This window comes from Cervus canadensis, chromosome 8 (genome assembly GCF_019320065.1).
Source record: "Cervus canadensis isolate Bull #8, Minnesota chromosome 8, ASM1932006v1, whole genome shotgun sequence".
Classification (NCBI taxonomy): Eukaryota; Metazoa; Chordata; class Mammalia; order Artiodactyla; family Cervidae; genus Cervus; species Cervus canadensis.
In genome coordinates, this window is record NC_057393.1 from 40,536,190 (window position 1) to 40,552,811 (window position 16,622).

The following is a 16,622-nucleotide window of genomic DNA, read 5'->3' on the forward strand; positions in this document are numbered from 1 at the left end:
CGACCTTTACAAGCAGAGCTGAAATAACTGTCAAAACAACTCTACAAGATAGGTCTTTCTGTTTTAAAAGAGAAAGCTATAGTTCAGAAAGGCTAGGACACTTGCTAAAGGCTACATATCTAGTAGGCAGTGGATGTGGGATTTAAATTAGATATGACATCAAATTCTTTGATCTGTCTATTATATCTACAGCCCTGCCCACATGATCCAAGAGTCATTATCGATTCTTCTTTTTCTTACATTCAATATCCACTCCATCAGTAAAGCCTTTTAGTTCTACCTTCAACTAGTATCCTAGCTTTTATTTTTGACCCCCTCTAGCTTTTATTTTAAAGGAGAGGACAGGGTAAACTTTTAAAGGCAAAAATCACATTACATCTTTCCTATGGAGAACACAGTCAATGTATTCACACTTGGACTGATGTGTTAGTCAAAATGATTTCTTATCTATTGCTCCTAAAATACACTAAGCTTACTCTTGTCTCAGGGCTTATACACCTGCTCTTTCCTCTTTTCCCAGATATTTTATAGCTCACTCATTTCACTTAGGCCTCTAATTAAAGTCAACTTCTTGGAGAGGCCTTCTCTAACCATCCCACTAGGCCACTCTCACTCCTATCTCTGCTTTATTTTTCCAAAGCACTTACCATTATATGGTATTATATGTGTTTACTGATAACTGCAATAGCTTTTATTTGTAATAACAAATATGAAACCTCTTCTAACATTAAAACAAAAAAATAAAATTAGAGGAAGTCACTTTAAAAGCTAGTAACTGAGGAAAATGTAGACAGAGAAAAGAAAGTAAACAAACTTGCAAATTCTAAAAGATACTTCAAAACACTTTAAATGTAAGATCTAAAGGCACTTATTAGCTCCATTTTCACTGGAAACAGGCAGCCCCTCTTTATTTTTATTACTGCTAGCAATATCCTTAAACTTACAAGATATGATTAAGTTTACTACATGTTATAAAAATGGAATAAAGAGAGAATTTTTAAAAAGACAGGACGAGGGTGTGGTGAAAGGGAGAGAGAAAAATCAGGAACAATAAGAAATGAGAAGAAAAAAATGGCAAACCACCATTAGGGAATATTCACAAGTCAGATTTTTAACCTGATTTTAATTCTCATCTAGAAATATAAATAAAAGTACACAAACACATGTGGCATACAGATGAAAGTAAAATGAACCAAACAATTCCATAACAAGAGGAGGTAGGCAGAGTTTAAAAAAAGGAAGAGGAGGAGAGGATGATCAGAAAAGGCCTTTCAGGGTACATGAGATTGAAGCAAAGGTTAGGATGTAAGAAGGACAGCCATGTGAAGGGCAGGGAAAGGCTGAGGGGTGGAGAGCTATGGGGAGAAGGAAACGAATGGGAAAGACCTGAGGCAACTGAAGAACTGACAAGAGACCAGTCTGAGTGAACTGCAGGAAGAGAATGTGGCTAGACTAGATGTAGAAAGTAGTCCCATGCTAAATTATACAGTTCCCTGCAGGTCACATCAAAAAACCACAGATCTTTAAAAAGTATAAACAAGACTGATACAAACAAGTCATTCCTGGATTTCATTAGAAAGTTTTAGGTTACTGCTACATAAACAATGCTTATGAATATACTTAATTTAAAAATTAACCATGCAAGTCTTTCACCAGCTATATACCTAGAATAAAACAAACACACAGAGCCACTCACCAACTTCTCAATATGTTTTTAACTGACCTTAAAATTTGGAGAAAAGTATCGGTTGGCCTTGTCTTTATTTGCTTTGTCGAGATCATTTTTTGTTAAAGTGAGTACTAGATATTCTTTGTCATTATCTGCACGCTCTATACTGCAAATACTATCAATTTCTTGATCACATAGACTTCCATTTTCTACTTTTTCTGAGGTTTCCTCTGGTCCTGGTATGAAGAATGTGTTTACCCAAAAGTGAAACATTTTGTCCTTAAAAAAAAAAAAAAAAAGACATATTTGAATTTTTTTTTTAAAGACAATGTTAATTTATTCAACACTGTCCTAGGAAGTGAACAAATCATGCCATGTGCTATTTAATATTCTGAATAAAGGTAAACACAAAAACTAATACTGGGCAATCCATGGATTATCTATCTATAGCATCTAATTCCCATAGGAAGTTTCCTTTAATTCAAATCTAGACCAAAAATGTAATTCCACAAGTGCTAAAATAAACTTACTTTAATACCTTAAGTAAAATATCTTTTCTAGTCTAATGTTAGTCTTTTAAAGTGTTGAGTTTATATTATATACTAAAAAATTCAGAAATGGATTTAACTTCCTCTGTGTTTCAACAAGCTATTACAAAATTTACTTTAACAAAAGCTCTTGAAATATCAGTACAACTTTCCAATGAAGCACCAAAGGGTGTTACGAACTTCAACTTTTCGTTCTTACAAAATGCCCACTTAAAAAAAAAAAATCACTTCTTACTAATATGAGGTCTTGTAAATAAAAAAAAAAATCACATCAGAAATTCACTACTTCAAAACCTTTCTTGATCAACATAGAAACTGTTCTCTCTCTTAAATAGTGGAACTGGCCTGTAGACATCATTTGACAATTAATGATGTACAATCCTGTGACATTTTATCTGGTACCTTAAACTGCCATTTAAATCTTTTATTCTAATTTATCTTCAAGTTTATTTTCCTGGGAAGATGGTAAGAAACTTAAGGAACTTATGTCTTAAATGTTTTTGTATCTCTTAACAGTACCTAGCCCAGCAGTTTTATGTGGTAGAAGTCTTTTAAAAATGTTTTATTAATTTCAATTATTTTAGCAAAGTTACTAAGTTAGTAACTATACACATACTTCACTTAAGAGTCAGAAGAAAATAAACTAGCAAAACTTAAAACTTCAAAAACTGTGGATTGTGCTAATGCACTGATTATACAAAACTGCTTTGTTTAAAACAGGCCAAACTCTTACAACATGCAAGGAAAATCACATAAAATGGAAATAAATGTAAGGTAACTCAAGATACACAAATTATTATAAATATTTAACTTAACCTTCAATTTTACATGTGTTAATGTAAATTGGAAGAATAAGAATTAGTGCACTCCTAAAAGTATCGAAAAAGTGATACAGGTGCTTATTTTTAAAAGCAAAATATAAAATTTTTATGCATGCTAGTCTTACAATGAATAAAAGAAAAAATTTACCTTAACTGCAAAACATTTATTAATACCACTTGGATTATTGAAAAATACATTTTCAAAGCTATGGAGATATACTTAACTTTTATTTATATAGTACACATAGGGTTTCTGGTGAAAAAAATCAGTTTTACATCTTGTGATTTTCCAGCTACTTGGATTCTGGATAAAGGAAAATATATTTCTTCTGATAAGCAAAACAGAAGTCAAAATTTTTGTAGTAAATGAAGCTTCCTTATTTTCTCTCAACAACAACAATAAAAAGTCAAAATTCAGGAAAATGAAATCAATCTGACTGTGGAGACTGTCTAAAGATTAGTGATCCACTACTACCTGGTATGTTTAGGAGGCAGTAACAATGCACACAGCTAATGTTTCTGCTCATTACTACCTAAATATTTTGCACCTTAGGCTCCCCTTAAATGTTCACACTTAGTATTTTAAACCAAGACAGTTTGTTTTAAAATGAGCTCCTATGTTCTCTAAACATAGCTCAGTGAGATGCAAACCTTAAACGTGTATATTTAAATACCACATTTTTTCATTCTTTATTACTTCCTCTTCATATTTATTCCTCGCCTAGCTAAAAATTGAAATACTCGGTAAATCTGAGGAAGCTAAATATAAAATGACCCAGTCTCAAGAAACATTAACCAAAATGGGGGAAACAGATTTTATTTATACAAACAGACCAAAATTTTTTTTTCAACTTCATGACCCATGCTTACTTCTTAGTTTAATCAATCATCTCTTCTAAAAGGACTGTAACCGATTGAATGGGGTACATATGCAATCTTTAATACTTTTATAGAATTTATTTGCATAACCCAAGTTAAGAAAAATTCATCTCAAATTACAATGTCACATGGCCTTTTCCTTCTCCTAGGACTATTTACCACTATAATGGCTCAATGATGCCATAGTAAGCAAAGCACGTACAGATTTAGTAGGAAACTATTCATCATTTATTAGATGTCGGACACAAAACACATCTTTTAGTCTCTCCTTTCAGAATGATTTCTGCCCAACTAAATGCTTTACGCAAAAGATCTGAGGTTACTATTCAAGGTATGGCTATTTTGGATATTTTTCCCAACAAAAGTAAAGAGCAAACCTTTTTTAGCATCTTGTTCTGTTTGTGGAAGAACTCTACTTTGATGTCACCACACACAGGCAACGGCTGAGGGAACTCAAAGTACATGAACTTGTCTTCCCGTCGTGTGGGTCCTGAATTGGAGGAATATATCTTCACCTTTAGCTGGCAGACCACAAACTGAGGATCTGCATGGTCAAATACACACTAGTATCACTTCACAGGAAATGTCTTTAACTGTCAAAAGCTATTTTGATGATTAGTATTAGCAACATACACAAAGTAGTAATTTTGCATCTTTAATGCCCCATCTAAAACAAATCAATGGATACAAAATAACAGCTAGATACATAGATAGAAATAAATCAGTGGAAATAAACTACAGCAAAATATAATCAATACCATCAATATGAGGTAATATTACTGATACTAAAGTCACTTCTATTCCATAAATAGTTAAGTACCAAGACTGAACTTGTAGCAGTATACAGTAACATAAAAACTTTAACATTACAATGTTAAAATCTAATATAAATGATTTTAAGAACTGCATAAAAATTAATTTTAAGAACTGCATAAGCAGGAACTTTTAAAACAGGTATTTGCTGCAGTATTTTAAAGTCTGTAACACAGAATAAAAACCACAAAATACCAATCCTTACACATTCACAAGAAGAAAATATAACCTATAACAAAGTTATAATACATTCCATAAACACAAGTTTCAATAATTATAAAAATATTAACCATATTTCATTTACCTATAATTCATATTTTATTTTTAAAGGTATATAAAGCCACCACCACAAGAAACAGGAGGAAAGAGATTTGAAGTGTCTGCAAAGAAATGCAACAGACAAGTACAAATTATAGCACAACCTCCCTCTCTTCAAAACACACTCCATTTTCATTAACAAGTATTTTGACTTTGGTCCATGTCTGTTTTAAAATAAGTGGTAAAAAAAAAAAATAATAAAAATAAAATAATCTCAAAATATATTGTGTTTATATTAGCAATGCAACTAAAAGGCAGCTAAGTGTGAAAAGAAAGGCTTATGTGTTTTATTTTTTTAAATCTACTCATAAATACATTTATACTAATGACACTGATGACAGAACGTGGCTTCAAGTTATGAACATTAAGATCCTAGCAGTTAAGAAAGAAAGTAATTAAACTGAGGAGGGAAGAAGTAGGTTTTTGAAGTTTCAAAATATACCAAGATAATTAAGAAATAAAAACATAAGCTTGCATAAAGTGAATGAGAAATATATAAATATAGAGACATAAAAGTTCTCAGGACCAAAAGACATCATCCTTAAATATGGGGGAAAAAATGTATCACATTCTTTATCAATGTGACCACAACTCTGGACAAGGCAAAAAGCTTATTCAAGCTAAATAAATTTGCCAGTATAATAAACACCTACTGGCTCATCTATACAATACTTAATGCAGTATCATCAATCACATAATAAATAGTAAGCTTGATAAAAAGCATGAGTGTTTACTGCAATATGGATTTGTGAGACACTGATGAGAAAAAGGAACTCTAAAAAGAGAAACTTTACATTAACAACCCATCAATAATTTTCACTTCCTTGACTAAAGATTCAAAGTACAAAAAGCAATTTTACAAGACTTAATTTGATACTGAAAATTTCACTGAGAAGTCCAGCTTGAAGAAGTGAACAAAGAAAGTATGATTTTAAAACTGTGATAAAAACCAATCAGGATGAAAATGCCTTGTAATCATATTAATTCAAACTCTACTAATTCAGAATCTGATCATCTTAATCTCAGGACTTGAAAAAGCAAATTAACTGTGAAATCTGAATTAACAGATTTTAATTAAACTACATCTAAAATGTGCACCTTCAAGAATTTTAGAATTATATAAATAAATAATGATTCGAAATTAGTGTTACTTAGATATTTCCTCAAAAAACTAAGCTAAGAAGTTTTAATAAGTGAAAAACATTCCCTCAAATCCCTAAAGAAGACAATTTTCTTTATAGTATGAATTTCACATTTTAGATAGATAAGACCAAACTTAACAGAAGTCCAACATTAGTATGGTTCTTTTGACTATGACACAACTGAGATATATATATATGTATATATATATAGATATATATATATACACACACACACATATATATATCTTTGATAGGATCAACTGTGCTCTAAAAAAACAGAAATGAAACAAAACTTAGAATTTTTTTTTGGATGTACATATATTGATATTTATGAGAGAAAAATCACAGTGATTATCTTTTATTAACCTTTTTAACCCTCTTAGATACACAGAAGATAGTAACTTTTTCTTTATTTAGAAATATTGACAATAATCAAATAAGAAAAAGGTTGTTAACCCACAACAACTTTGCAGAAAATACTTTATTTTCAAGTTTTGTTGTCTTCACCGATTCCTCTTCCTCGTCCTGAACCCAAATTATTACGAATCCTGTTTGTCACAGCCCTCACACTGTTTCCATCTGAGCCTTCCCATATTCTAGCCCCATACCAAATTTATATGAAAGACTTAACTACCATGTCTCGTTCCTGATGCTTCTCAAAATATCAGACATATCTTTCACGTAAATTCAAATCCATACTTTCAAGTACCAAGTGAATATGTTCATGTAAGCAGCTCACCTTTACCTGATTTAAAACATATGTTTAAAACCAAAATATCAACATTCATGTCTCCAAGTCTCAGATTCCCTTTTCGTTCTTCCCTTTTCTGTGACTTAGTCACCTGATCAGAGTAAAATATTTAGATATAAATGGCAGAAGAAAAACTAATCATCTGACTGCCCTAGCAAAGCATACCTGGCTTAAAGAAAGTCATGCAATGCAACTGTTTAATTTTCCACTGTTTTTTCTTCCCTCATGCAATCACTACTTTCTACAAAACTGTATCTAACTACAGCTTAAGCCTCTAGTATGATCACTAACATCATAGTATTTATCAAATCAAGTCTGATATCCCCACTCAGAGTCTTCTAACAGCCAGCCACACATTTCATTCCTATTCTATTCTCCGTCTCTCTATTTCTTGTCCAGCTCATTTCCTTCTGCTGTGCTTTAATTCAAGCTATTTCCTACTGCCTGTAATTTTCTTTGGTTTAAAGGCCAATCTAAATTGCATGCTTTCTCCAATGTTCAACAAAGAGCTGGACTTCCTTCATGAAACTATTTGACAACCCCCGCTAAACTTGATTTTTCTGAATATACTATTTGTAATTTACACGTACAACCACACATTTAGTAGTATATTACTTATACTACAGCTTTACTAGACAGTACTGAATCATAGTGTGTAAACAAAGAACTAGAAAATTAGTAAAGATTAAACAGATCTGAGTAGTAACTTTCAAAGTTTAAACATAATACTGAGAGATCCAATATACACAGACATACACACACATGGTTTAAAGGTGGAGCACAGCTGCAGAGAAGAAATGATAGATGTTTGCTAGGGAGATCAATATGAAAAAAAGAATTAGAGTAGATGAAATTACTGAACTAAATGTTTATTTCTGTAATATTTTATATCTTGCCATCTGAATCTTACACTGAAATCTAACACTATAGGAAAAGCATGAGTTTTGTTTTTTCCTTTCCCTTCTCTGCTATAAATCTAAGTTCCTATGCCAATCACCTCTTGACAGCCTAGTACCTTGTACTAAGCAGTTTTTAAAATTGTACTGAGATGACAAAAACATCAATGAGGTCTCTTTGAAGTCTTCCACGTGCTGTTAATAGACCTTGTGGTCTTTGATAAATAAAGTTAACTTGCCCTAAGAATACAGGAAAGATCTAATGAAGGTGATCACACCTGACAAAAATAAACAACATAAAGAAATTAATTCCCTAGGTATAAATTAATTCAGGGTCAGAAAGCTTTTAAGTTACATAAATACTGTCAAGAAGAAAACTTTAAGCTAAAAAATAAAACCATCAACAAATTGCAAAGTATTACTGAAATACTGTTAGAGGTATTAGAAAAATAATACAGTTACATCTTATCTAGAAACTATAAAATTGTATTCTAAATAAATAAAACATAGTTCTTAAACATGAAATGGAACAGGAAATGGCAACCCACTCCAGTATTCTTGCCAGGAAAATCCCACAGACATGGCGGGCTACAGTCCATGGGGTCACAAAGAGTCAGACACAACTGAGCACACACATACACAAACATGAAAATACAACTAATCACTTCCAAGACAGAAACTAATACAAAAAACGGTAACAGAAAAAAGCAGCACACAGTCTGTTCTTCTACAGGGCTGCATTAATACTTCCACGTGTTCTCTCATGACCACCTGCTCAGGGTCAAGGTTTTAAGGTTACTATCAGTCTAACTTAAAAACTCCGGCAAAGAATAGGAGAGAAGCAGAAAAGGACCAGGAGGACTGAGGTAGGCTTACAGAGGTTAGGATGGGAGAGATAAATTAAAGGCAGACATCAATGACATGATCTTCGTTTAGCACTTTTCTAGGAAGTTTCAGATTTCAAAATATCCTCATACTATTGATAAAGACAAAGAGAGGTGAGGTAGATGATGTGCCCTTGGTTACATAGCTCATTAATGACAACTCTAGCACTGGGGGGAGACGGGGGGTCTCAGTCACTTAGGTCCAACTCTTTGTGACCCCACAGACTGCAGCCCACCAGGCTCCTCTGTCTATGGGGTTCACTGGGCAAGAATACTGGAAAGGGGTGCCATTTCCTCCTCCAAAGGAGTCACCCTGGAGGGCACCCAGGGATCAAACCCATGTCTCCAGTTCTGGTAGGTGAGCCGTTTGAGAAGTCTCTTTAGCACTGGAACTCAGATCTAAATCTAGGTTTTCTCTAGTACTCCACACTCAATCAATATACCTCAGCATGTTGCCATGTCTTAATAACTGTTTTCAACGTCCTCATCACCATTTCTATTAATATCTGGTCTTCCTAGGATACTGAGGAATTGGTTCCTACCCTAACATCACTGAAGTGGTGAATCTCAATGCTACTCATACTGAATCACTGACAGGACAGGCTTTCAGTCACCAAGTCAGAATACAGGCTGCATTTGGGTGCTGTGGCACAGAACACTTCTTTCATAAATATAATGTGGCTTCCAAGACTTTCACACCCAGTGGTCTCGGCTTCCTCAGTGTGCCAGTGTGTGCCGAACCGCGGAGTTAAGTGATCAGTTTGGACACCTCAGAAACATACAAACTTGCACAAAGTTTAAATGTGGTAAATTTCTTTCTAGATTTTTTTATAAACTTCTACATATGTTAAGAAAAGTGTTACAGTAAATGAAAGGATGAGAATTTAGAGTACTTACTGCAAGTTCCGCCACTGAACATTGGAATAGTTTCAAACATCATCTTGTGAAACAACAGTGCCACTGGTCTATAATCCAGATGATTCTTTAACAGGTAGCTATAATAGTACACATAGCGCCTCTGACTGGGAATAGTTACTCCCTGGTGAACAGACAAAAAATGACAAAAAGGCAAAGTCAAAAGAAAAGTTTCATTGTATCCACTGAAGAACATATATACATTAGAAATCTGACCTTAAATGATCTAACATTTAAATCTAGCTCGGTAATAGAGTAAATCAAAGCAAGGAAATATCATAATAACTCTTCTCCCTTAAAATGCAATCAAAACACTCCCATCTATTCAATGATCACAACAATCTTTGAACCATGAACCCAATAAGCAAAGGCCAGTGCATATCCAAAATAACTGTCAAAAGCCTTCACACATAGGGTTCCGCACAAGGATTTATAGAACAAAATTCCTCACAAACCTGGATACTTATTTTCTAGGCAAAAGCCTATCGGAATCAGCAAACTAAAGGCATACTGCCTTTATGAGACAGAAATAGCAGCAGCAAAAAAGATGTTGGCTTTAGACACCAACAAAAACAAGAGTATGTAGCTGACACAAATGTATGCTATAATCTGATAACAAAGGTACTTAAAGGTGTCCCTGAGCTACTATGTTACCTTGGAAATACATAACGTTTTAGAAAAGTTAAGTATGTTCTTGTTGTTCAATTGCGAAGTCATGTCTGACTCTTTGAGATCCCGTGAAATGAAGCATGCCAGGCTTCTCTATCTTTCACTATCTCCTGGAGCTTGTTCAAACTCATGTCCACTGAGTTGGTGAGGCCATCTAACCATCTCATCCTCTGTCGTCCCCTTCTCTTGCCCTCAATCTTTCCCAGCATCAGGGTCTTTTCCAATGAGTTAGCTCTTCACATCAGGTGGCCAAAGTATTGGAGCTTCAGCTTTAGCATCTGTCCTTCTAATGAATATTCAGGGTTGATTTCCTTTAGGATTGACTGGTTTGATCTCCTTGCTGTCCAAGGAACTCTCAAATATACAAATGCTAAAAATATATACAATTCATGTGGTGTTTAAATGGAGACCCTGACTTACCTCAAGAAAAAAAAATCTAATGTGTGCAGCAATGCATTCACTAATGGGCTCAATAAATGAGGTATTAGGGAACTTACTGAAGGTTTCTTTTCCTGTTACACAATATGACTTCAGGGAAATTTAAACATTCAGCCTAGAATTTGCAGTATTTCTCTTATAGATGTCGTATCAGCATCTAAATTGCCCAATGTATTAAAACCTCTGGACTTTTATGCTTTCCTTCCCTAATGAATAGTAGAAAGTACATTTATATAAGTTTAAAGATACGTATGTTGAATGGCAGGTATACAGGTATTCATTTCAGTACTTTTATAAAGGTTAGCATTATTTTATTACAATTAAAAAAATACATAAAGTACCAAATAATGGAAAAAGATCTAAGATTATGGGTATAGTACAAAGATCATTCAATCAGGAGACTTGGATGTGAATGCTGATAGTCAAAACACAAATTCTATTTCTTCAGGAAAATGAAGACAATAATACTACCTTCACAAGATTCTCATGGGGATTAAATACTAAATGAAGTTAACACAAAACCATGCTAAAACAACAAAATGTTATAGAAATCCAAATCAGTGATTTTAGAAATTCTACCAAATATTTGAGGTATAATTTTTGGAACTGCAGTATTTTTAGTTCTACATATTTTCTTAAACAAACAGAATGAAAGCTGTGTTATTTTAAGAGTTGCTACAAATACCAATGTAAAAACTATCATTAAATTTTAAAAACTGTTAAGCTTAAAATTATTCTCTATATCACATTACTTAATGCCACTTAACCCTGACCCCCAAAAAAACCCTTTTCATGTTCATCAAGGTAAAACATAGAATTTCAAAGCAGGTTTGGGGAAACAGTACACAGAAGATGGATGGGGGGGATCTTTTTTGAACCATGTATATTTATAAAATCTAGTCTAAAAATTAAAATCAAATTAAAATTAAAAAATTAAATCAATGGAAACCTTTAAGACAACCAAGTTGTCAAGTTATTTATTGGGGTTTAGTGGAATGAAAGATGATCTTTTTTCTCCTTATCTTCATTCTTGGTATAAGTGTGCATGAAATAACTAGAAGATTTTCAAAGTTTTAATTTTATTCAAGTAGCAAGTGATTGGTAGTTTATCTGTAATACAGGTTTTAGAAAGCCAGTTAATCCTTAACAAAAAGGCAAATGCATAGAGAAAAAATGCTATGAATCTAATAGCTGCTAGCAATGAATGAGTAATTAATGTGTAATTACAAGAATCAAAATTATTGACACAATTCAAAGAAAAATGCTGGAAAATGTAATTTTAAATGTATTATTTTACTATCAAATTATGTATAATTAGTCTTCTGTATCTTAACTTTGCAATCCTTATCTGTTAGCTCACCAGCATCTCAAATTCAATGTGCCCAAATTAACAGATATTTAAAACTTGTGGAGAAATCAAAAGCTTTACAGATACAGACAAGCAAATGCTAAAAGAGTTCAGCACCACCAAATCAATTTTAGTTTTGTTAGATCTCTATATTTGATAATAAATAAACTCTAGCTTTGTTTAAAAAAAAAAAAAAAAAAAAGGTTGGAAGGTCCAAATGTGTACTATAAGCCCTTGAAATGTCCTCACTCTATTCTTGTCTCTCACGGCTGTGTGATGCACCTAACTAAAATGTAAATAACAATACAATGAATCACAATGTAATCTAGGATTTGAAATAAAACGAGCAAAACTTCCACACTAAGTTGACAATGTGATTTATAACACTTTAAACATCATATATCCTGAATGCATACACTGAAAACAATGATTCATGTGCATGTTTTACCTACAGCATCTTGAATATTAAGATTAAATTTAAATATATATATCTTTTAAAAAATCTAAGAAATGAACTTACTGATCTTCAAAAATTCTACATATATGAAAAGAGGGCTGACCTTTAAAAGTTCTTGAAGATTAAAAATTACATATTCAAATTTTTCCATTTTTCATTAAATTAAGACTAATAAAAATCAATTCTATTCTTGAATTATTTTTTAAGCTAAACTGGTCTATAACTACATCCCCAAAATATAGTTCTCTCTACCACTAAAATATTCTCCTAGAAAATTACTTATATTCTTAACTTTTCTTCCTCAAGTAAAACATTAAAACCACTTTAATTTTAGCTAAACTTAGCATTCTACAGGTTGACTTAGGATCACATTCCTGGCCATCATCTCAAAAGGCAGCCACTGCTTCAATTCCCTTTTATTCACAGGCCAGGAGGATGTTTAGTGTTTCTCCCACTATTCCTTCTAGCTTACATTTCTACTGTCTTTACTTAGCCTCACCTATCCAAATCTGAATCACTCAATAACTCTTTCCCCTGGTATACACTTATTAACACCTGACTACAATGTTTTCAGCATTTTGTTTATCCACCTCTCTTTCTGTCCAGTCCCAAACATCACCGTCAAAGAACTAAGTTCTCATTTTACTGGGAACCCTGAGGTAACCCAATGTGAGCACCCTCAGAATTATTTTCTCTCACCTTAAAATCTTTTTAGTGCTGATATTTTATAAAAGTGTCTCTTCATGTTCACACTGGTTCCATTTTTGCAAGTGTTCTATGAATTATCGCCTCTCTGGCATCGGCCTTTATTCTCTCCACCTGTCCATCCTAATAGAAAGCTCAGATAACTCATCCTTTATCCAAAATAAGCAAACAACTCTAAGACCAAAAACATATACTCTTCCAAAATCTTGTATCCCTCTCAAACTTGCATCTTGTCTCTCTTCAAACTCTTGAAGAGAAGTCTCCTTAACTCCTGGAAATCTGTCAGCATAAGGCTGATTTCTTAAAGGTTTTTAGTTCTAATGGTCATTAATTGTCATTTTCTACTGTTTTCCTATCATTGTGGCTCATTTTTTGGCTGCCATTTTGAAAACTCCCTGCTTCTTTCACAGGATACACTCTGTAAAGGTTTTCTCTGATCTTTATTGGCTATCTTTTCTCTTCTTGTCCCCCCAAAATCGATCTCAGCTATCCCCTCTTTATATCAATCCTATCTACTTCAGTCTCAGTCTCAGTTCAGTCGCTCAGTCGTGTCTATTTGCGACCCCATGAACCGCAGCACGCCAGGCCTCCCTGTCCATCACCAACTCCCAGAGTTCACCCAAACCATTGAGTTGGTGATGCCATCCAACCATCTCATCCTCTGTCATCCCCTTCTCTTGCCCTCAATCTTTCCCAGCATCAGGGTCTTTTCCAATGAGTCTGCTCCTCACATCAGGTGGCCAAAAGACTGGAGTTTTCAGCTTCAACATCAGTCCTTCCAATGAACACCCAGGACTGATCTCCTTCAGGATGGACTGGTTGGATCTCCTTGCAGTCCAAAGGACTCTCAAGAGTCTTCTCCAACATCACAGTTCAAAAGCATCAATTCTTCAGCGTTCAGTTTTCTTTACAGTCCAACTCTCACATCCATACATGACTACTGGAAAAAACCATAGCCTTAACTAGACGTAGACAGACTTTTGTTGACAAAGTAATGTCTCTGCTTTTTAATATGCTGTTTAGGTTGGTCATAACTTTCCTTCCAAGAAGTAAGCGTCTTTTAATTTCATGGCTGCAATCACCATCTGCAGTGCTTTTGGAGCCCAGAAAAATAAAGTCAGCCACTGTTTCCACTGTTTCCCCATCTACTTCAGTAGTTTAATTATAAACCTTACACATTAACTCCAAAAACTGTGTCTCTCAATATGATTTCACTCCTCACTTCCAGTCCAGAATTCACATGGCTGGACATTTCAAGCTGGAAATCTCACAAGCGCGTAAAAAACAACAATATGTCAGAGGTGAAGCTTTCATAGTCTTGCCATGGACCAGCCTCTGTTAATTACTCAACTTACTATTTTCTCCAGCATCTGAGGGCCAAATCTCTTCTAATACCATCACTACCATAGAGCAAAGGAAACACACTTTTAATTTGACAAAAATATAAGATTAATCACATAAACAATTAATTCAAAATGTTAAATGGCTTCCCAGTGTCTCCCCAAATAAGAACAAATTTATCAAACACTATAATTCTTCATGTTTGTTGTTTAGTTACTACGTTGTGTCCGACTCTTCCACAATCCCAGGCTCCTCTGTCCATGGGATTTCCCAGGCAAGGATACTGGAGTGGGTTGCCATTTCCTTGTCCAGGGAATCTTCCTAACCCAGGAATCAAACCTGCGTCTCCTGCTTGGCAGGCAGATTCTTTACCACTGAGCCACCAGGGAAGCCCATAATTTTTTAACAAACATAAAAATACAGTTCAAATTCATTTTCTACTCTTATGTCTCACAACTCCCTTCCACATACTCTTACTTTTGGCCAAACTATTTAACCTCCCCTGTATTATGCTTTCTGGTTTTAACAATGTTATCCTTATCACACTGAGGTAGGAGGGCAATGTGAGCAGTCCTCTGGGAAGTTACATCCCTTCCAATACCTGGACCAATTTAAATAACATAATTATTTGATGCTTCAAGTTATAATAGCAGGCTGAAATACAAATCTGGTACCTACTTCTTAAAGACTCCTACACATTTTCACTCTTAAGAGGGTCTATTCAGACTTTGCATTTCACCTTGAAACATTTATGATAACATGCTTATTAATAAAGCTGTGGTACATATACACAATGGAATATTACTCAGCTATTAAAAAGAACACATTTGAGTCAGCTCTGATGATGTGGATGAAACCAGAGCCTATTATACAGAGGAAGTCAGAAAGAAAAACACGAATACAGTATATTAACGCATCTATATGGAATTTAGAAAGATGGTAATGACGACCCTATAGGCAAGACAGTGAAAGAGACACAGATATAAAGAACAGACTTTTTGGACTCTGTGGGAGAAGGCAAGGGTGGGATGATTTGTGAGAATAGCACTGAAACATGTATATTACCATATGTGAAACAGATGACCAGTGCAAGTTCAAAGCATGAAACAGGGCACTCAAAGCCGGTGCACTGCGACAATCCAGAGGGATGGGATGGGAAGGGAGGTGGGAGGGGGGTTTGGGATGGGGGACACATGTACACCTGTGGCTGACTCATGTCAATGTATGGCAAAAACCACCACAATACTGTAAAGTAATTAGCCTCCAATTAAAATAAATTTTAAAAAACTGTCCATTTTCCACTGACATTTTCAAATTCATTAGCATAGATCTGAATATAATTTTTAATATCACTTTCACACTGTAGTTCTATCTCCTTTCTCAAACCTGTGATTTTTCTGTTTTCTCTTTTCTTTTTCCTTTGATTGGCTTCCAAAAAGATGTATTGATTTTAATGGCATTTTTTAACAATCAGTGTTTGGATTTATTAGTTCAAATGGCTTACTGTTTGCTAACTCATAAATTTACACTTTCATCTTTATTAATCTATCTCTCTCCAATTTGCTATTATCTTAATAACACCTAATATGAATTTCTATTTCCTCAATGACCCAAAATTATTTAAGTGTTTTTAAGTTTCCAAAATAGAACTGCCATATGACCCAGCAATCCCACTGCTGGGCATACACACTGAGGAAACCAGATCTGAAAGAGACACGTGTGCCCCAATGTTCATTGCAGCACTGTTTATAATAGCCAGGACATGGAAGCAACCTAGATGCCCATCAGCAGACGAATGGATAAGGAAGCTGTGGTACATATACACCATGGAATATTACTCAGCCATTAAAAAGAATTCATTTGAATCAGTTCTAATGAGATGGATGAAACTGGAGCCCATTATACACAGTGAAGTAAGCCAGAAAGATAAAGACCAATACAGTATACTAACGCATATATATGGAATTTAAAAAGATGGTAATGATAACCCTATATGCAAAACAGAAAAAGAGACACAGGTGTACAGAA

The 16,622-nt window shown here is 34.1% G+C and overlaps 1 protein-coding gene across 2 annotated transcripts in view; it reads right to left on the reverse strand.

Annotated features, from left to right (window-relative positions):
* PTEN (phosphatase and tensin homolog) overlaps positions 1 to 16,622 on the reverse strand; it is a 99,529-nt gene that overhangs the window by 3,973 nt on the left and 78,934 nt on the right. The window contains exons 6-8 of one of the 2 annotated variants that reach the window (XM_043476098.1): positions 9,619 to 9,760; positions 4,295 to 4,461; positions 1,724 to 1,948 (exon numbers count right to left, since the gene is read on the reverse strand). In XM_043476098.1, the coding sequence (XP_043332033.1) occupies positions 1,724 to 1,948; positions 4,295 to 4,461; positions 9,619 to 9,760 (534 nt within the window). Of the gene's footprint in view, positions 1 to 1,723; positions 3,343 to 4,294; positions 4,462 to 9,618; positions 9,761 to 16,622 lie in introns of those variants that run through there. The other variant, XM_043476099.1, reaches the window with a different exon arrangement.